Source organism: Asterias rubens, chromosome 4 (assembly GCF_902459465.1).
Source record: "Asterias rubens chromosome 4, eAstRub1.3, whole genome shotgun sequence".
Lineage (NCBI taxonomy): Eukaryota > Metazoa > Echinodermata > Asteroidea > Forcipulatida > Asteriidae > Asterias > Asterias rubens.
The window spans coordinates 2,357,795-2,371,863 of NC_047065.1; the positions used below are offsets into that span (position 1 = coordinate 2,357,795).

General features: G+C 40.3%; 2 protein-coding genes across 2 annotated transcripts; both read right to left on the minus strand.

Moving 5' to 3' along the window:
* Positions 1-474: 474 nt before the first annotated feature.
* On the minus strand, positions 475-5,504 carry LOC117289081 (zinc finger protein 300-like). The gene is made up of 4 exons (XM_033770026.1): positions 5,403-5,504; positions 4,455-4,701; positions 2,558-2,692; positions 475-1,830 (listed from the first exon to the last, which is right to left on the minus strand). Exons 2-4 carry the CDS (start codon positions 4,687-4,689, stop codon positions 1,664-1,666), a joined length of 537 nt encoding a protein of 178 aa, XP_033625917.1. The 5' UTR covers positions 4,690-4,701; positions 5,403-5,504; the 3' UTR covers positions 475-1,663.
* On the minus strand, positions 5,499-13,388 carry LOC117289079 (zinc finger protein 236-like). The gene is made up of 5 exons (XM_033770025.1): positions 13,274-13,388; positions 11,649-11,992; positions 11,061-11,197; positions 10,368-10,501; positions 5,499-9,730 (listed from the first exon to the last, which is right to left on the minus strand). The coding sequence occupies exons 1-5, from the start codon at positions 13,323-13,325 to the stop codon at positions 5,514-5,516; spliced, it is 4,884 nt and encodes a 1,627-aa protein (XP_033625916.1). The 5' UTR covers positions 13,326-13,388; the 3' UTR covers positions 5,499-5,513.
* Between the last annotated feature and the right edge of the window lie 681 nt (positions 13,389-14,069).

Below are 14,069 nucleotides of genomic sequence, written 5' to 3' on the forward strand. Positions count from 1 at the left end.
GTAAAAGTTACAAACAAACATTCAAAATTAAGAAGTTGCGTTTGATATTAAATTTTTATTTTATTTGTATACATGCCTGTTTCGAAATCAATAAATACAATCTGTTGATGTTAAATAGGAAACAATTATCAACCTGAAAATTTGAAATAAAAATTTCCAACAACCGAATTATCAAACACTTCCTTAACTTTTTACAGCTTTTGATTCTTACAAAATGAAGAAAACTTAAAAAAAAAATGAAATTTCCTTCTTAAGAATTTTACTGGAGACAGTGTAGTTTAATACAATAAAACAATGCTTGGTTTCTTTGCTTGTTTGCTGTATTTTTCTCAGCTTTTGTGAGCTCAACTGCTCTTCAACATTAGCTAATGACTTGTTGCATATGGAAAATAAGCAATCCATGCATGACAAAGATTCAGACTGATGTTGGTTTTGACGAGGACACTAGCTTAGTTCATTTAGTTTTTTAGTTCATTTTTTTTTTTTTATATTGGTGCATCCAAATATATTATCATAAATCTCCAAACACCATTCAAAGCCTGAAAACTTGTATCATTTGTTCTAAATGTTATTTATAGATTAAATTAACAATAGGCAAACATCCCAGGTGTTATACTATCGACAAATGACAATGCAAACTTGTTTTAAGTTGATGCATGAATATTACAGATTCAGCCCAATTAATCTTATAATTGAAGCATACAAAATTTTCTTTAATGTCACAAAAAATGCATAGAAAACTGTAATATTCCCCAACAAACTCATGCAACATGCATAATAGAAATGAAACAAAAGATGAACAGAGTGGGGAAATTCGGCCATAATAAATTTAAAAGATGTCAGAACTAACCATATTGTTATACAAATTTACAATAAATGGTAAACTGTTTGTGATATTAGTGGGGAGAACTCTTTAAAACCAAAACATAAATTAAAAATCACTAAGAAACATTTAAACCATTTCAACTGTGTTGCAAGTTTCACATCAACATGTGATAGTCTTGTTCATTCATAATTACCACCAAATTAGAATACAACTGCTTTTATTAGTTATCACAAAAGCCTGAGTGGTTACTCATTCCTTATTCAGTCTATTACTTAGTGAAGTTTGGAACCATAGATCCATTGGTTATGGCTACTTATTCTTTTTTTAGTCCATTGCTGAGTGAAGAAGTTTGGGACCATAGATCCATTGGTTGTTGGCTACCTATTCCTTATTCAGTCTGTCAATCATTGAAAAAGTTTGGAACCAACTAGATCCATACCAACTAGATCCATTGGTTCTTGGTTACTTATCCCTTATTCAGTCCATTGCTCATTGAACAAGTTTAAAACCATAATTAGCTAGATCCATTTGTTACTTATTCCTTATTCAGTCCATTATTCAACGAAGAAGTTTGGAACCATATTAACTAGATCCATTGGTTCTTGGTTGCTCATTCCTTATTCAGTCGGTTATTCACTAAAAAAGTTTAAAAACCAAACTGGATCCATTTGTTACTTATTCCTTATTCAGTCCATTATTCAACGAAGAAGTTTGGAACCATATTAACTAGATCCATTGGTTCTTGGTTGCTCATTCCTTATTCAGTCGGTTATTCACTAAAAAAGTTTAAAAACCAAACTGGATTTATTGGTTACTTATTCCTTATTCAGTCCATTACTAGCTGAAGAAGTTTGGAACCATATTAACTAGATCCATAGGTTCTTGGTTGCTCGTATCTCCCGATGAAACATTCCCTATGACTTCTGTCATCTCAGATGGATCTTCAAGTACAGTATCCTGGGCGCTGGCGTTGTGAGTGCGGATCATGTGTACTCGTAAATTACCTGAAACAAGAACATCAGAAACAATGTGTTATAAAAAACAAGAAAGATAGTGCGTCCTTTCTAATCTGGTGAAGATTTGTGTTAAAAATAGTATTTGCATTTGCTCATGCCAAATGCGTACTATTTTTAGCACATTAATCCTCAAACAAGACCAGCTCATTGCATGTGCTATGAGGATATGTGAGGTGGACATGGCTTAGGGTAGCCCTACACAGAACTCTTCCTCTGTGATGTACACCAAACAGAAAAAAAAGGAGAAAGGACGTCAGGGCTAGGCTTTGTGTTTCTGATCAGCAGAGTGTGGGTTCGAATCCCCCAGGCGTGACACGTGTGTCCTTAAGCAAGATAAACATTGCTTCGTCCATTTGGATTGGACCTCAAGCCGCTGGTCCCATGTGCTGTGTAACGCATGTGAAAGAACCCAGTGCACTTATCGAAAAAAGAAGGGGTTCGCCTCGGTAATCCTGGCCGTGGCTGCTGTATGCCCCGTAGCACCTTGTAACCCTTATAAGGTGCTAACTTATTGGGTTTTAGAATTCATCACTTCAATAACTTATCTTTCTATATAAATGTATATATACTAAGCGCCTTGAGTACCTTGTTGGTAGATACGTGCGCTATTGATTATATTCTTCCTCTTTGGTGTACGCAGAAAAGAAAAAATTAAAGAGAAAGGCCGCCAGGGCTAGGCGTCAATTGTAGATTAGCATTGAGAGATTGTACGTACCTTTCTGTGTGAATGCCATATTACAGAATGGACAATGATGTGGTTTCTCTCCAGTGTGTCTCATCATGTGCATCTGTAGACTGTTCTTCTGATTGAAACCTTTCCCACATTGAGGACATTGGAATGGTCTCTCACCTACATAAAAAAAACCCCCAAAAACATTCGTTAGATTACTCTCCTTTTAAATTCTTAATCTGTTTCACAGGCCTCGAAACGGCCAACGGCACCCACAGCAATTGCCGTGGTGCCCTGTGATTTTGCTGATGCCCTTTGCAAGGTTCCAATACAAATTTAGGATTTCCTCATTGAAGTGCCCCTTACCAGAAGTTATTCAAGGCCTGGTTTCAATCTTTTATAAGGCCTTTCCTTAAAGACACTGGACACTATTGGTATTTGTCAAAGACCAGTCTTCTCGTTTGGTGTATATCAACCGCTCAATTATTGGTCGTCGAAGTTGCGAGATAGCTATGAAAGAAAAAACACCCTTGTCACACGAAGTTGTGTGCTTTCAGATGCTTGATTTTGAGACCTCAAAAAATTCGTGGAAAATTATTTCTTTCTCAAAAACTACGTCACTTCAGGGGAAGCCGTTTCTCACAAAGTTGTATACTATCAACCTCTCCCCATTACTCGTACCAAGTGAGGTCTTATGATAATAATTATTTGGAGTATCAACTGCCTTTAAATTTGATTTTACTTTGGAATTATATGGATGATGCATGACAAAGTAGAAAGATTTGTATGGAGTACACTGGGGCTGACCTACATGTACAAAGTTTCCCATTGACTTTAAGATCTTTCAACGGACATGATGGAAGTGCCCTTTGCAAAATAAAACTGGCCTTGCCCTTTCAACATGTCCAAAGATGAAGATCTTTCATTCAATGGAAGTGCCCTTTGCAAAATAAAACTGGCCTTGCCCTTTCAACATGTCCAAAGATGAAGATCTTTCATTCAATGGAAGTGCCCTTTGCAAAATAAAACTGGCCTTGCCCTTTCAACATGTCCAAAGATGAAGATCTTTCATTCAATGGAAGTGCCCTTTGCAAAATAAAACTGGCCTTGCCCTTTCAACATGTCTAAAGATGAAGATCTTTCATTCAATGGAAGTGCCCTTTGCAAAATAAAACTGGCCTTGCCCTTTCAACATGTCCAAAGATGAAGATCTTTCATTCAATGGAAGTGCCCTTTGCAAAATAAAACTGGCCTTGCCCTTTCAACATGTCTAAAGATGAAGATCTTTCATTCAATGGAAGTGCCCTTTGCAAAATAAAACTGGCCTTGCCCTTTCAACATGTCCAAAGATGAAGATCTTTCATTCAATGGAAGTGCCCTTTGCAAAATAAAACTGGCCTTGCCCTTTCAACATGTCTAAAGATGAAGATCTTTCATTCAATGGAAGTGCCCTTTGCAAAATAAAACTGGCCTTGCCCTTTCAACATGTCTAAAGATGAAGATCTTTCATTCAATGGAAGTGCCCTTTGCAAAATAAAACTGGCCTTGCCCTTTCAACATGTCCAAAGATGAAGATCTTTCATTCAATGGAAGTGCCCTTTGCAAAATGAAACTGGCCTTGCCCTTTCAACATGTCCAAAGATGAAGATCTTTCATTCAATGGAAGTGCCCTTTGCAAAATGAAACTGGCCTTGCCCTTTCAACATGTCCAAAGATGAAATTCAAAGCCTGACGTCATGATGATATTGAATGTACTTTATGCTAGTCTTGGGTGCGTCTTGGCAACCCCAACCAGAAACATTGGTCATTGGTCAAGCATTTTCGCGTGTTCTGTTGAGCGCGGTGACGATGCTGTTCAGACCAACCGGTAATCGACCTGTGGACTTGGTTGGGCTTCGCTTGGGGTCGCCAAAACGCACTCCTGACATGTCAATCCTATTACCTGTATGTATTCTAACATGCCGATCCAGCTGACTCTGTTTATTGAATGCCTTCCCGCATGTGTCGCATTTGAGAGCGTGAACCCGAGACCCTCTTTGTGCTGAAGCTTTAGGCAGATGGGTTGCTTCATGTTCCTTAAGGTGGCTCTGACGTTTGAAGGCCTTGTTGCAGATGGTGCAGACATAGGGTCGAAGGTCACCATGGGCATCACTCTGATGTGTGCGGAGATGATTCATGGAGGTGAACACCTGTACAAAGAAACAGTTAAAAAGTAAAATTAGTTTTTCGATTTTAAATGTAATGTGAATCCTTGGGATGGGAGAGGTGCTATATATAAGTCTTAATCAAGAATAATAGTCATAAGAAGAATTTGGTCAGTTAGCCTACGAGAAAGACTCTGCTAGGGTCATAACGTCAGGCCATCAACTTTTTTTTAAACAAAAAGATTACTGCAAAAGAAAACAAATAACTCTTCTCAAATAAATATGAAACCAAAAGTGTCTGAAAAAACAACAACCGGGATTTAACTCAGTCACGTTTCATGCTTTTCTTATGCCCGTGTTTAAGTCTGTTTATCTTTGCTCAACACCTTTTCAAAAAAACAACAAAACCCAATAACTTTCAAAAACAAGAAATCACAGGAATAGACCTCTTGCAAAAAGGGACCTGAGGTCACTCACGCGCACATTTGTATTCACAAAGAACAACATCTATCGACCAAAGATTTGTCTCCTTTGGCCTCAGTGTGGGCGCTTTTTGAGAGTGTGACCAGAGCTGATACTTCACGGAGGCAACGGAGGCAATTGCCTCCATGCCCCTTGTCAAATGCCTTGGTGCCCTTGCTCTTTCAAAAACGAAGCATACAGGCCTGTGTGACATCATATGCAAAGAGTCTATATAAAATGTATAAAACTTTCAAAAGTGATTAATTCCAAAGACTGTTTCTCACCTGTGTGCAATTTTCCGCTGAGCATGTGTAGAGGGAACCAATAGATGCAGCTGCCTCGGCAACGGATAGAGTAGCTTGTTTGGACTGAGCAGAAAGTCCTACACCACCGTCCTATGTCATCGCTTTACCGGCTGCATCCTGATCCGGATCTTGATAAATGTTGACTTTTAAGACATCTACAGTATTTGGGTTTGAGGTTGCCGTCACTCCTAATGCTTGATTCAGAGCCGTTGCCGTTGCCTCTAAAGCTTGGTTCAACGTTTGATTGGAGGCGCCTGTCATGCCTCCCATGCCGGACTGTAACACGATGTTCTGGGAGAGATTCAACGTCTCCCCGCCGAGGGTTAGTTGAAATGTTTGTTGATCCACAGCTGGGTTATTCGCGAGAGTGGAATCGCCGAGGTTGATCGTTCTCTTGTCCTGTACATTCTGCAACATCTCATTAATAATCGGATCGGTCTGAGAGCTGATGACGGAGGGTTGTTGAGTAGTGACCATTGAGGTGATCGGGGCTGACGTGTGATCCAACGCGGCTAGACTAGTCTGAGGTTGCTTGTGAGTTGTCATCTGTTGGACAGGTTGCGACAGGTCTTCAGGTAAAGCTCCCGCTACGCTGGTCACAGTGCTGAGATTTAGAGCTTGAGGTATCGATACACTTGACATGGTTGGGGTCATCAGGATACTGGACGTTGAAGGTTGCAGTGAGTTTGAACTGAGAGCCGTTGTTAGGATGGGCAGATCCTGTGGTTGGGTAGGAGTAATCAATGCAGGGTCCAGGGTAACTGATGTAGCTTCATTTGTATCACTCACTACGGGTGGATTATCAACCTGCTGTAGGAGATTAGAGTCTATACGCACTAGAAGGTTAGACTGCTGTGGATCAGTTCCTTGAGAGAAGACGGACTGAGGGAGAGTTTGTTCAGGGGCAGCTGTTCCCATTACCTGATCGCCCTGGGGCAACTGCAATCCTATCTGCCCCAGATTCAAGTCTCCGGTCTGTAGCATGATGGGATTCAAGCTTCCGTGTTGGAGTTGTTGGAGTAGACTCGGATCGATCTGAACGGTGATGCTCTGATCGATTCCATGAAGTTGTAGACTCTGACCGAGATTCGTGGCCGTGAGCTGTAGTTGCAGACCTTCTAATCCCTGTAGAACCGTAGCTCCGATTGCATTATCTCCAAACGACAGAGCTTCATTGCCGGCCACTGTGATTGGCAGCACTTGAGGCTGGCTCACAAACGCCTGTTGCTGCTGTTGTATCATTGGTTCAGTCTCTTCTATACCAGTATTAACGACTGCGTTACTGCTGTCGGCTATATTGTATTGCTGAATGGCATTTGTTGTTGCAGATCTTTGAACAGTCTTGCTTACTCTCTTGGTCTGGATAGGTTTGAAGTGGGCCATAATATGCATCTTCCTCGATCCCGATGTTCTGAACCGTTCATCACAGTGTGGACACTTGAATGGTCTTGAGCCTGTATGAAGACGCATGTGGACTTTAAGACTCCCCTTTGTAGCGAAGACGGTGTTGCAGATATGACACGTAACACTCTTTCCTCCTCGATGCGTTCGCATGTGGCAATCAAGGGTCGATTTGACGGTAAAGGTTTTGCAGCATTCGTCGCATTTGAAAGGTCTCTCGCCAGTGTGAGTACGAATGTGTCTCACCAGATCACTGGGCTTCTTGAAACTCTTAGGACAATGCTCACATTTATGCGCAAACTTCGGTCCCTTCTCCAAGAGCTCGTTCTTGTCCTGAATCTCACTGATACGATCTTTCTCCAAGACTTCTTGAATAAGAACCTTCTCAGATACACTAGCATTACGAGGCGGTAAACTCTTGCTCAGTTCCTTGGTCTCTTCCTCAGTGAAGACGACCACGTTTCTTGGTCGTCGCCCGTCGACACCCTGCCCGCGCTCAGCTTCCTCATGGACAGACCTTACATGGCGTTTCAGGTGAATAGCTGTTCGGAAGGATTCCCCGCAGTTTGAGCAGTCGTACGGACGGACATCACTGTGGATGGTCATATGTCTGGTGAGAGATCCATTCGTTGTGAAAGTCGTGTTACAAACGTCACAGTTGTATGCTTTGATTCCAGTGTGTGTCCTCTGATGAGACTTCAGCACCCCAGATGATACAAAAGAGCGTCCGCACTGAATACAGGCGTAAGGTTTCTCACCTGTGTGGGACCTTATATGCTGCTTTAAATGGCTAGATTTCTTGAATGCTTTATTACAATAACCACATCTGTATGTACGCTTCACATCCTCCATTCCTGCACGTAGCATTCGCATCCGTTGGTTCACCGTCTGTGGAGGCGGTTGTTCCGGTTGACTTACATTTATAACAGTCGGCTGGAATATTCCCGATTGGCCAGTAATGGCTTCTAACTGCTGCTGAATCTGCTGAGTCTGTAGACTTATCTGTTGTTCTTGAGTCAATCCTGAGTGGTGACTATTGGCCAAGGTGGCCAGTTGTTGTGTAAGCATGAACGTCTGACCATTAATCGTTGCATGAGTGAGATTATCATGCGCTGCTAGGGCATCTAGATTGGACTGGGTGAGTGTATTCTGTGCAAGGGCTTGCGAGGATAGGTTAGCCTCTCCGGATTCTAGATTAGCTTGTCTCAGAACCTCGTGAGTCTGGTTGTTCAGCTGGCCCAGTAATGATGCTTGGTTCTGGGCAGCGGTAACAGCAGCCAGTTGGTCTACAATGCTCTGCTGAGACGTAGGTTGAGGTTGTATCTGTGCCTGTTGATTATCCCCACTCTGTCCCGAACCTTCAGCTGACGATACCTGCTCAAGAGCTTGCAGACCTAACTCACGTCGATGCGTCTTCATGTGCTTCTTACAGTTGACCGACGTCTTGAATGTCTTCTGACAATAGGGACACATAAATGGCCGGACCTCGCTGTGAGTAGACATATGACGCTTCAGGCTGCCGTTGGTCGTGAACGTAGTGGTACAAATCAAACACTTGTATGATTTAATCCCAGAATGGGTGCGACTGTGTGACTTCAAGACGCCAGTAGACACAAACGACTTGCCGCATTGAAGACATCTAAATGGTTTCTCTCCAGTGTGGGAGCGGACATGCTGTTTTAAATGACTGGATTTCTTGAAGCTCTTAGCGCAGTAGCCGCATTTGTACGGCCGATCAATACTACTGACTCCATGGTGGATAGTATTACCAATGTATTCGTTGTTATACATTGCACTGTTTCTTGGGAGCTGTTGAATAAGACCAGTGTCTGTAATCAGTATGGGTTCCTGAAGCTGAACATCGGGCAGCTCTATCTCTGGTCTGGGAGGTTTAGAAGGTCGCTGTCGGTTCGGTTTTAATCTCCGAAGAGAATTCTCCTTGAAATGGGAGGATATGTGCGTCTTGCGATGTCCGGTCGTACGGAACTTCTTATCGCAGTGAGGGCATTCAAACGGTTTGGCTCCGGTATGCAAACGAAGATGAACTTTTAAACTTCCGTGCGTGGAGAACAACTTGTTGCAGACGTGGCACTTGTACTCTTTCACGCCTGTGTGTGTTTTCAGATGCGCCGTCATCGTGCTCTTGACCGTGAAGCTACGGAAACACTGAGTACACTTGAAAGGTCTCTCTCTTGTATGGATCCTTATATGCCTCGCAAGATCACTGGGTTTCTTAAAGGTCTTACTACAATATTTACAAGAATGGAGCCTCCCACATCTTAAGCGCAGACTCTTCTGCTTTTGAAGTAGTTCCGCTACTGCTGCACGGTTGGCTATTGCGGGCGAATCCGTCTTTCCCTCCTGACCAGGCTGTTTATCATTTGAAAGTCCAGAATTCTCAAGGGCTTGTTGTAAGATATCAGAACTGATGTTGCAAGTTGCTCCCATAGCCAGCTGTTGGATCTGTTGATGGGCGTAGGAGTGCTCCTCCGAATGCTCAGAGATTTCAAGCAGCTGCTGGATGACGTCACTGACCATACTGGATGATAACATAGTGCCGTCAAGCTGTAGAGTTGCTGTCCCCGTTCCCAAGGTTGTCGTAGGTGCCTCTTCTTCTTTATCCTCACTGCTCACTAATCCTCCGTGTACGCGAGTTATGTGAGCGTTGAGACTTCCGAGTTTACGATACGAACAGGTGCATGACTCACAGGGATACATAGCAACCTCCTTATTGACTTCGTGAACGCGAGCTATATGCGCACGCAGATTGCCCTTCTGAGAGAAAACGGACGGACAGAAGTCGCATTTATGCGGTTTATCGCCGGTGTGTTTTGTCATGTGGATTTGCAAGGAGCCTTTCTGGTTGAATGCCTTATTGCAGACGTCACACTGGAAGGGCCGCTCTCCTGCAGGGGGAAAACCAAAAATTCCAAAAAATTTCAACTCTGATTTTAACAAGAAAGACATTTAGACTTCACCTTATTTTATGAGCCTTAACACACAGTATTGACCTTCGTCAGTCAATAATCTGTGAGCTTAAAGAACTTTCTCATACCACTTGAACCAGTAAGATCTTCATTTTTATCAAAAATCTTTATGTTTTTGTCCTACATTTTGCTTTATCACATTCATTCACTATTCTTTTGTGAAGTTCAGAGGTACGGTCAACAAGAGCATGTGGCTCTCCATATGAATGAACTTGGATCTGCCAAATGAGGAATTAATCTAATCTAACAGCAATATGTAGCAATTTTTAAGGAAAAAAAAACCCTCATTTGTAGAACTTTCCTTTCACTCTTTATCTGGGTTGAGCTTTTTACATAGACTTTTCTTTAGTCATTGAGTGTTGTAACGGACGATAGCTCTCTATAAGGAATGCATTCACCTACTTGTTTCTTATTTTGTCATTTTTACAAAACAAATGTATTTCCAATATCATACAATACATAATTTAAACTTTTAGATAGTAAATAAAGATCTTTTATAAACCTTTAGCAGGTATGCTTTCCTGATTTAAAGAGAAAACTGATTTAGATGTATTACCTGTATGGATGCGCATATGACGGACTAGCTGGCTCGGTTTCTTGAACGTCTTGAAACAGAACTCACATTCTTGCCTGAACAGACTACGATCCAAACTACGTTTGACTGGCAACTGATCACCAGTAACTTTGGTCCTGTTTAATTAACAAATAAGGAAAAGGAAAATTGTTATTGACTACCATGTCACGTGTACAATTTGCGACAGGTATCCTTCTCATTTCTGCTTAGCAGACAGTTGCTATTAAGCAATATGTTCTGCTTTTAAAAGCACTGCTTTTAAAAGCATTTCTATGAAATTGGGCCCTGGTCTTCACTGCCTGGTAAATGGCCTTGGTTGGTGGCTGGCCACTGTAGACCCCCACCTTCAGCTAGGTCCATTAAAAATGGTCCTTACCATGTAGTGCAGACTACACTGTTAATTATTCTCTAATAAAAAAAAATAATGGATGATAATTGACTGATCAGACAGTAGGAGGGTTTTGATCAGGGATGTGATAGCGGCTGTTGAATAAAAAAAAATAACTGTGAGCACAAAGCATAAATGCTTCCAAGCACAAACCCTACATTTGTCTCTGAGTGTTTTATATGGTTCAATCTTCAAGTGTTAATTATAAAAATTGTTTTTACTTCTGTTAAAAAAAAAGGAAGAGAAATCACATCCCTGTTAAATGTCAAGATTCTTTATTTCCATACCTGGTCTTCTGGTGTGTCTTCATATGTTCTTTAAGAAGGTAGCCCATGTTGAACTCCCTTGTGCATAATTTACAGGGGTAGACAGCAGATCCAGCGGCTTCTTCCCTATGCTCGGATAGATGTTTATCAAGCTGGCTCTGTCAAATCAAGTCAAAATAAAATCAATTTAAAGAATACAATAATCAATACAGGGTTTGCTCAAATGTTTTCACCACTGGTCAGCGGGAGTAGGTAGTTTTGTCAGTTCGTTCACTAGATTGTCAGCTTTTTCACTGGTAGGCCTTGAACTTTGCTCTTAAAGGGGCAAAACAATTTTCCTCAGAGCATTTCTATGAGGAAAATGCAGGCCTAGAATTTCAAACTTAAAAGGGCAAGGCGACTTTCATTTTGCAAGAGGTCACTTTTATTGGAGACTTTAAAGTAGCCTATGGGCAAATTTAAAGGGGCAAAGAAGGACATGGCTTCAGTGTAACTCCTGGCATGAAATGTAAATTTTAGACAACAGTTTTATGTTTGCACTTTGCTTTTTATTATGCAAGCACTCTCTGATCCTTAACTTTTTCTTTCAGTTGAAAGCTATAGTCTTACCTGAAGGCTAAACTCGTCCCCACACTCTGCACACATTAAATTCTCTTCTTTCTCGTGGAGCATAATATGCGCTTTAAGACTCGCTATACGCGAGAAAGTTTTATGGCAGTCGGGACACTGTGGTTTCTCCGTAGTATGCGTTGATTTATGCAACATCAAGTTATACTCCAAGTTGAACGATGCTGTGCATTTATCACAACGATGTGGTTTGTCACTTTCATGGTTACGCTCATGTCGCTTGAGTTGATTCCACCTGTTGAATTCCTGGGAGCAAGTTGGTACCCCGCACTGGTAGGGACCAGCACTGGGACTTTTAGGTGCGATGTTCTCATCGACCTCTCCTCCTAAAATTGAAAACAAGTTTGATTTGATAATTGGTGAAAATTAAACCACATGTATTGTTTACTTGACTCACAAAAAAAACATTGATTCTGATCTGAAAGTTCCTCACTTTGTCATGGTTTTTCAAAAGCCAATTTTAAAGACCATTTCCTTTAAACAACAGTTGCATTTATTTTTTATATATTTTTTTCTTCTTTTTTTTCTAAATTATATTTGAACTAAAAAACTAAAATTAAAAACATGTGGTTAAAAAAAGAACATGCAAAAACAAAACATGCACTCAATCACAAACTGTGAGTTAGGAATGCAATTAAAAAACATAATTAACAATAACATACATAAAAAATGATAAACAGATTCTCTAGGGCCTACTATTTAATAGTTACTATTAAAATCAGAACATTTTGCTTAACTTATTAATATTAATTACAATTAGTTTAGGTAGGACTTTAGCTTCTGTTTTTATATTAAAATAAAAAATAAATGACTCATCCTCATCATGAGATCACCTACTCTATGGTAGTAGTGACTATTCCGTATTCGTGTCAACTGTTAATGTTTAAAAGGCTATGGTTTTGTTTAACATTGAACATGCACTGCATGCAGCAGTAAGATTTTTCAGACAAAAGAAAAGGTTTGAAATTTTTTATTTTAATAATAAACAGTATCATTACCACGCACATGAGGAGATACACGGGTAATAAAACAGTGTGATTCAACGCATTTTAATGTTGCCACACACACCGCATTATCAGATCATACGGCGGCGGCTGCAGCAGAAAATTAAAAAACTTCTTAATAATAAACTGCACACATACTCTATGCAAACCAGCAATAACCGCCATCTTGAACAACGACAACTTCATTCTAAGATTTCACAAATCTCAATTTTAACAAGGTTTATTTTCCGACTTGAAACCGCACAATTTATAACGAAATTGAGAAATGAAATGTCGACTGCAATCGGCGAAGCATCCAACATCAACTTTTGGACATCTCACCGTCGCAAGAATATCTCAAAAAATCGTGATTGAACGTAAAGAGTGCGTATCGTTCCGCAAAGATACTCGTCGTTTGCTGTAAATTCCGTAATGTATAATAAAAAAATTCAATGGATGTACATGCACAATATGCAGTAGACACTCTGTACATGTTGTCCTCAAACAAAAATGAGGAACTACATCGCTGCAAGGGCCTAGATTTGTCAAAACTATCCCATTTTAAACACTCGTTTATCGCTATTTAATCCGTACTGTTTCAGCTTTGATATTTGATTGACTTACCCTCCTGCGTTTCTTGACGGACTCTAGGTTTAGGACCCCTAGGACGAGGCATTTCGAAGTGTTTTTTCAAAAGCAAACACTCTCACAAATAATGGCGGTAGTCAAACGGCTGCTGCTTTTTTTTGCACGGACGGATCATGACGTTGTTCCTGCAAATATCCCGGATGTACTAATGTTTTTTTTTTTTTTTTTTTTTTTGGGGGGGGGGGGGCTTGCTGCTTAGCTGAGTTGTTGAAACTATTTTAGTATTGGTTAGGCCCTAATTGTTTTTATAATTTGTTTGTTGTTCTTTGTTTTGTTGACTGGAAACAAGTGAATCGAATAAAAGATAGTATCCGAACTGCGATTCTAAAGAACAGAACACTGAACTATACTTATAACAACTTTTTACTTCAGCGAACACAATGACTAGATGGAATTTCATCACTTCATCAATTTAATTTTATTTAATTGATTATCTATTTGTTTCATTTGATCTGTTGTAAAATTGATTTACATATCTTTTAATTGTTAAATACACGTTTCTTGTTTTTCTCATAATTATTTCATTGGGATTTTTTTTTATTTACTTTATTTTTTATATTTTACGAACTGTTTTGAGATTTGACCACTTCGCGATTCAGTGTGACATGGTGATGTAGTTTGTATTTATATGCTAGTTTTTGCCTGAACCTAGCGTCAAATTCACACGTTGACAAATTCTTTTTGGGCGGTACTATCATCCCATTCATAAACAATACAAAGCACGCAGCTCAATGAAATCGATTGGCCATTCAGAGTGCAGGAAATGAAGTTG

Bases quoted from the DNA above. Each gene is read 5' to 3' on its own strand.
- LOC117289081 (XM_033770026.1), bottom strand. From the start codon at position 4,689: ATGAATCATCTCCGCACACATCAGAGTGATGCCCATGGTGACCTTCGA. The intron at 2,693-4,454 runs GTAATAGGATTG...TTTTTTATGTAG, and splicing joins GCATGTTAGAATACATACAG to GTGAGAGACCATTCCAATGT. The intron at 1,831-2,557 runs GTACGTACAATC...TTCTTGTTTCAG, and splicing joins TATGGCATTCACACAGAAAG to GTAATTTACGAGTACACATG.
- LOC117289079 (XM_033770025.1), bottom strand. From the start codon at position 13,325: ATGCCTCGTCCTAGGGGTCCTAAACCTAGAGTCCGTCAAGAAACGCAG. The intron at 11,198-11,648 runs GTAAGACTATAG...TTGATTTGACAG, and splicing joins GGGACGAGTTTAGCCTTCAG to AGCCAGCTTGATAAACATCT. The intron at 9,731-10,367 runs GTAATACATCTA...TTCCCCCTGCAG, and splicing joins TCATATGCGCATCCATACAG to GAGAGCGGCCCTTCCAGTGT.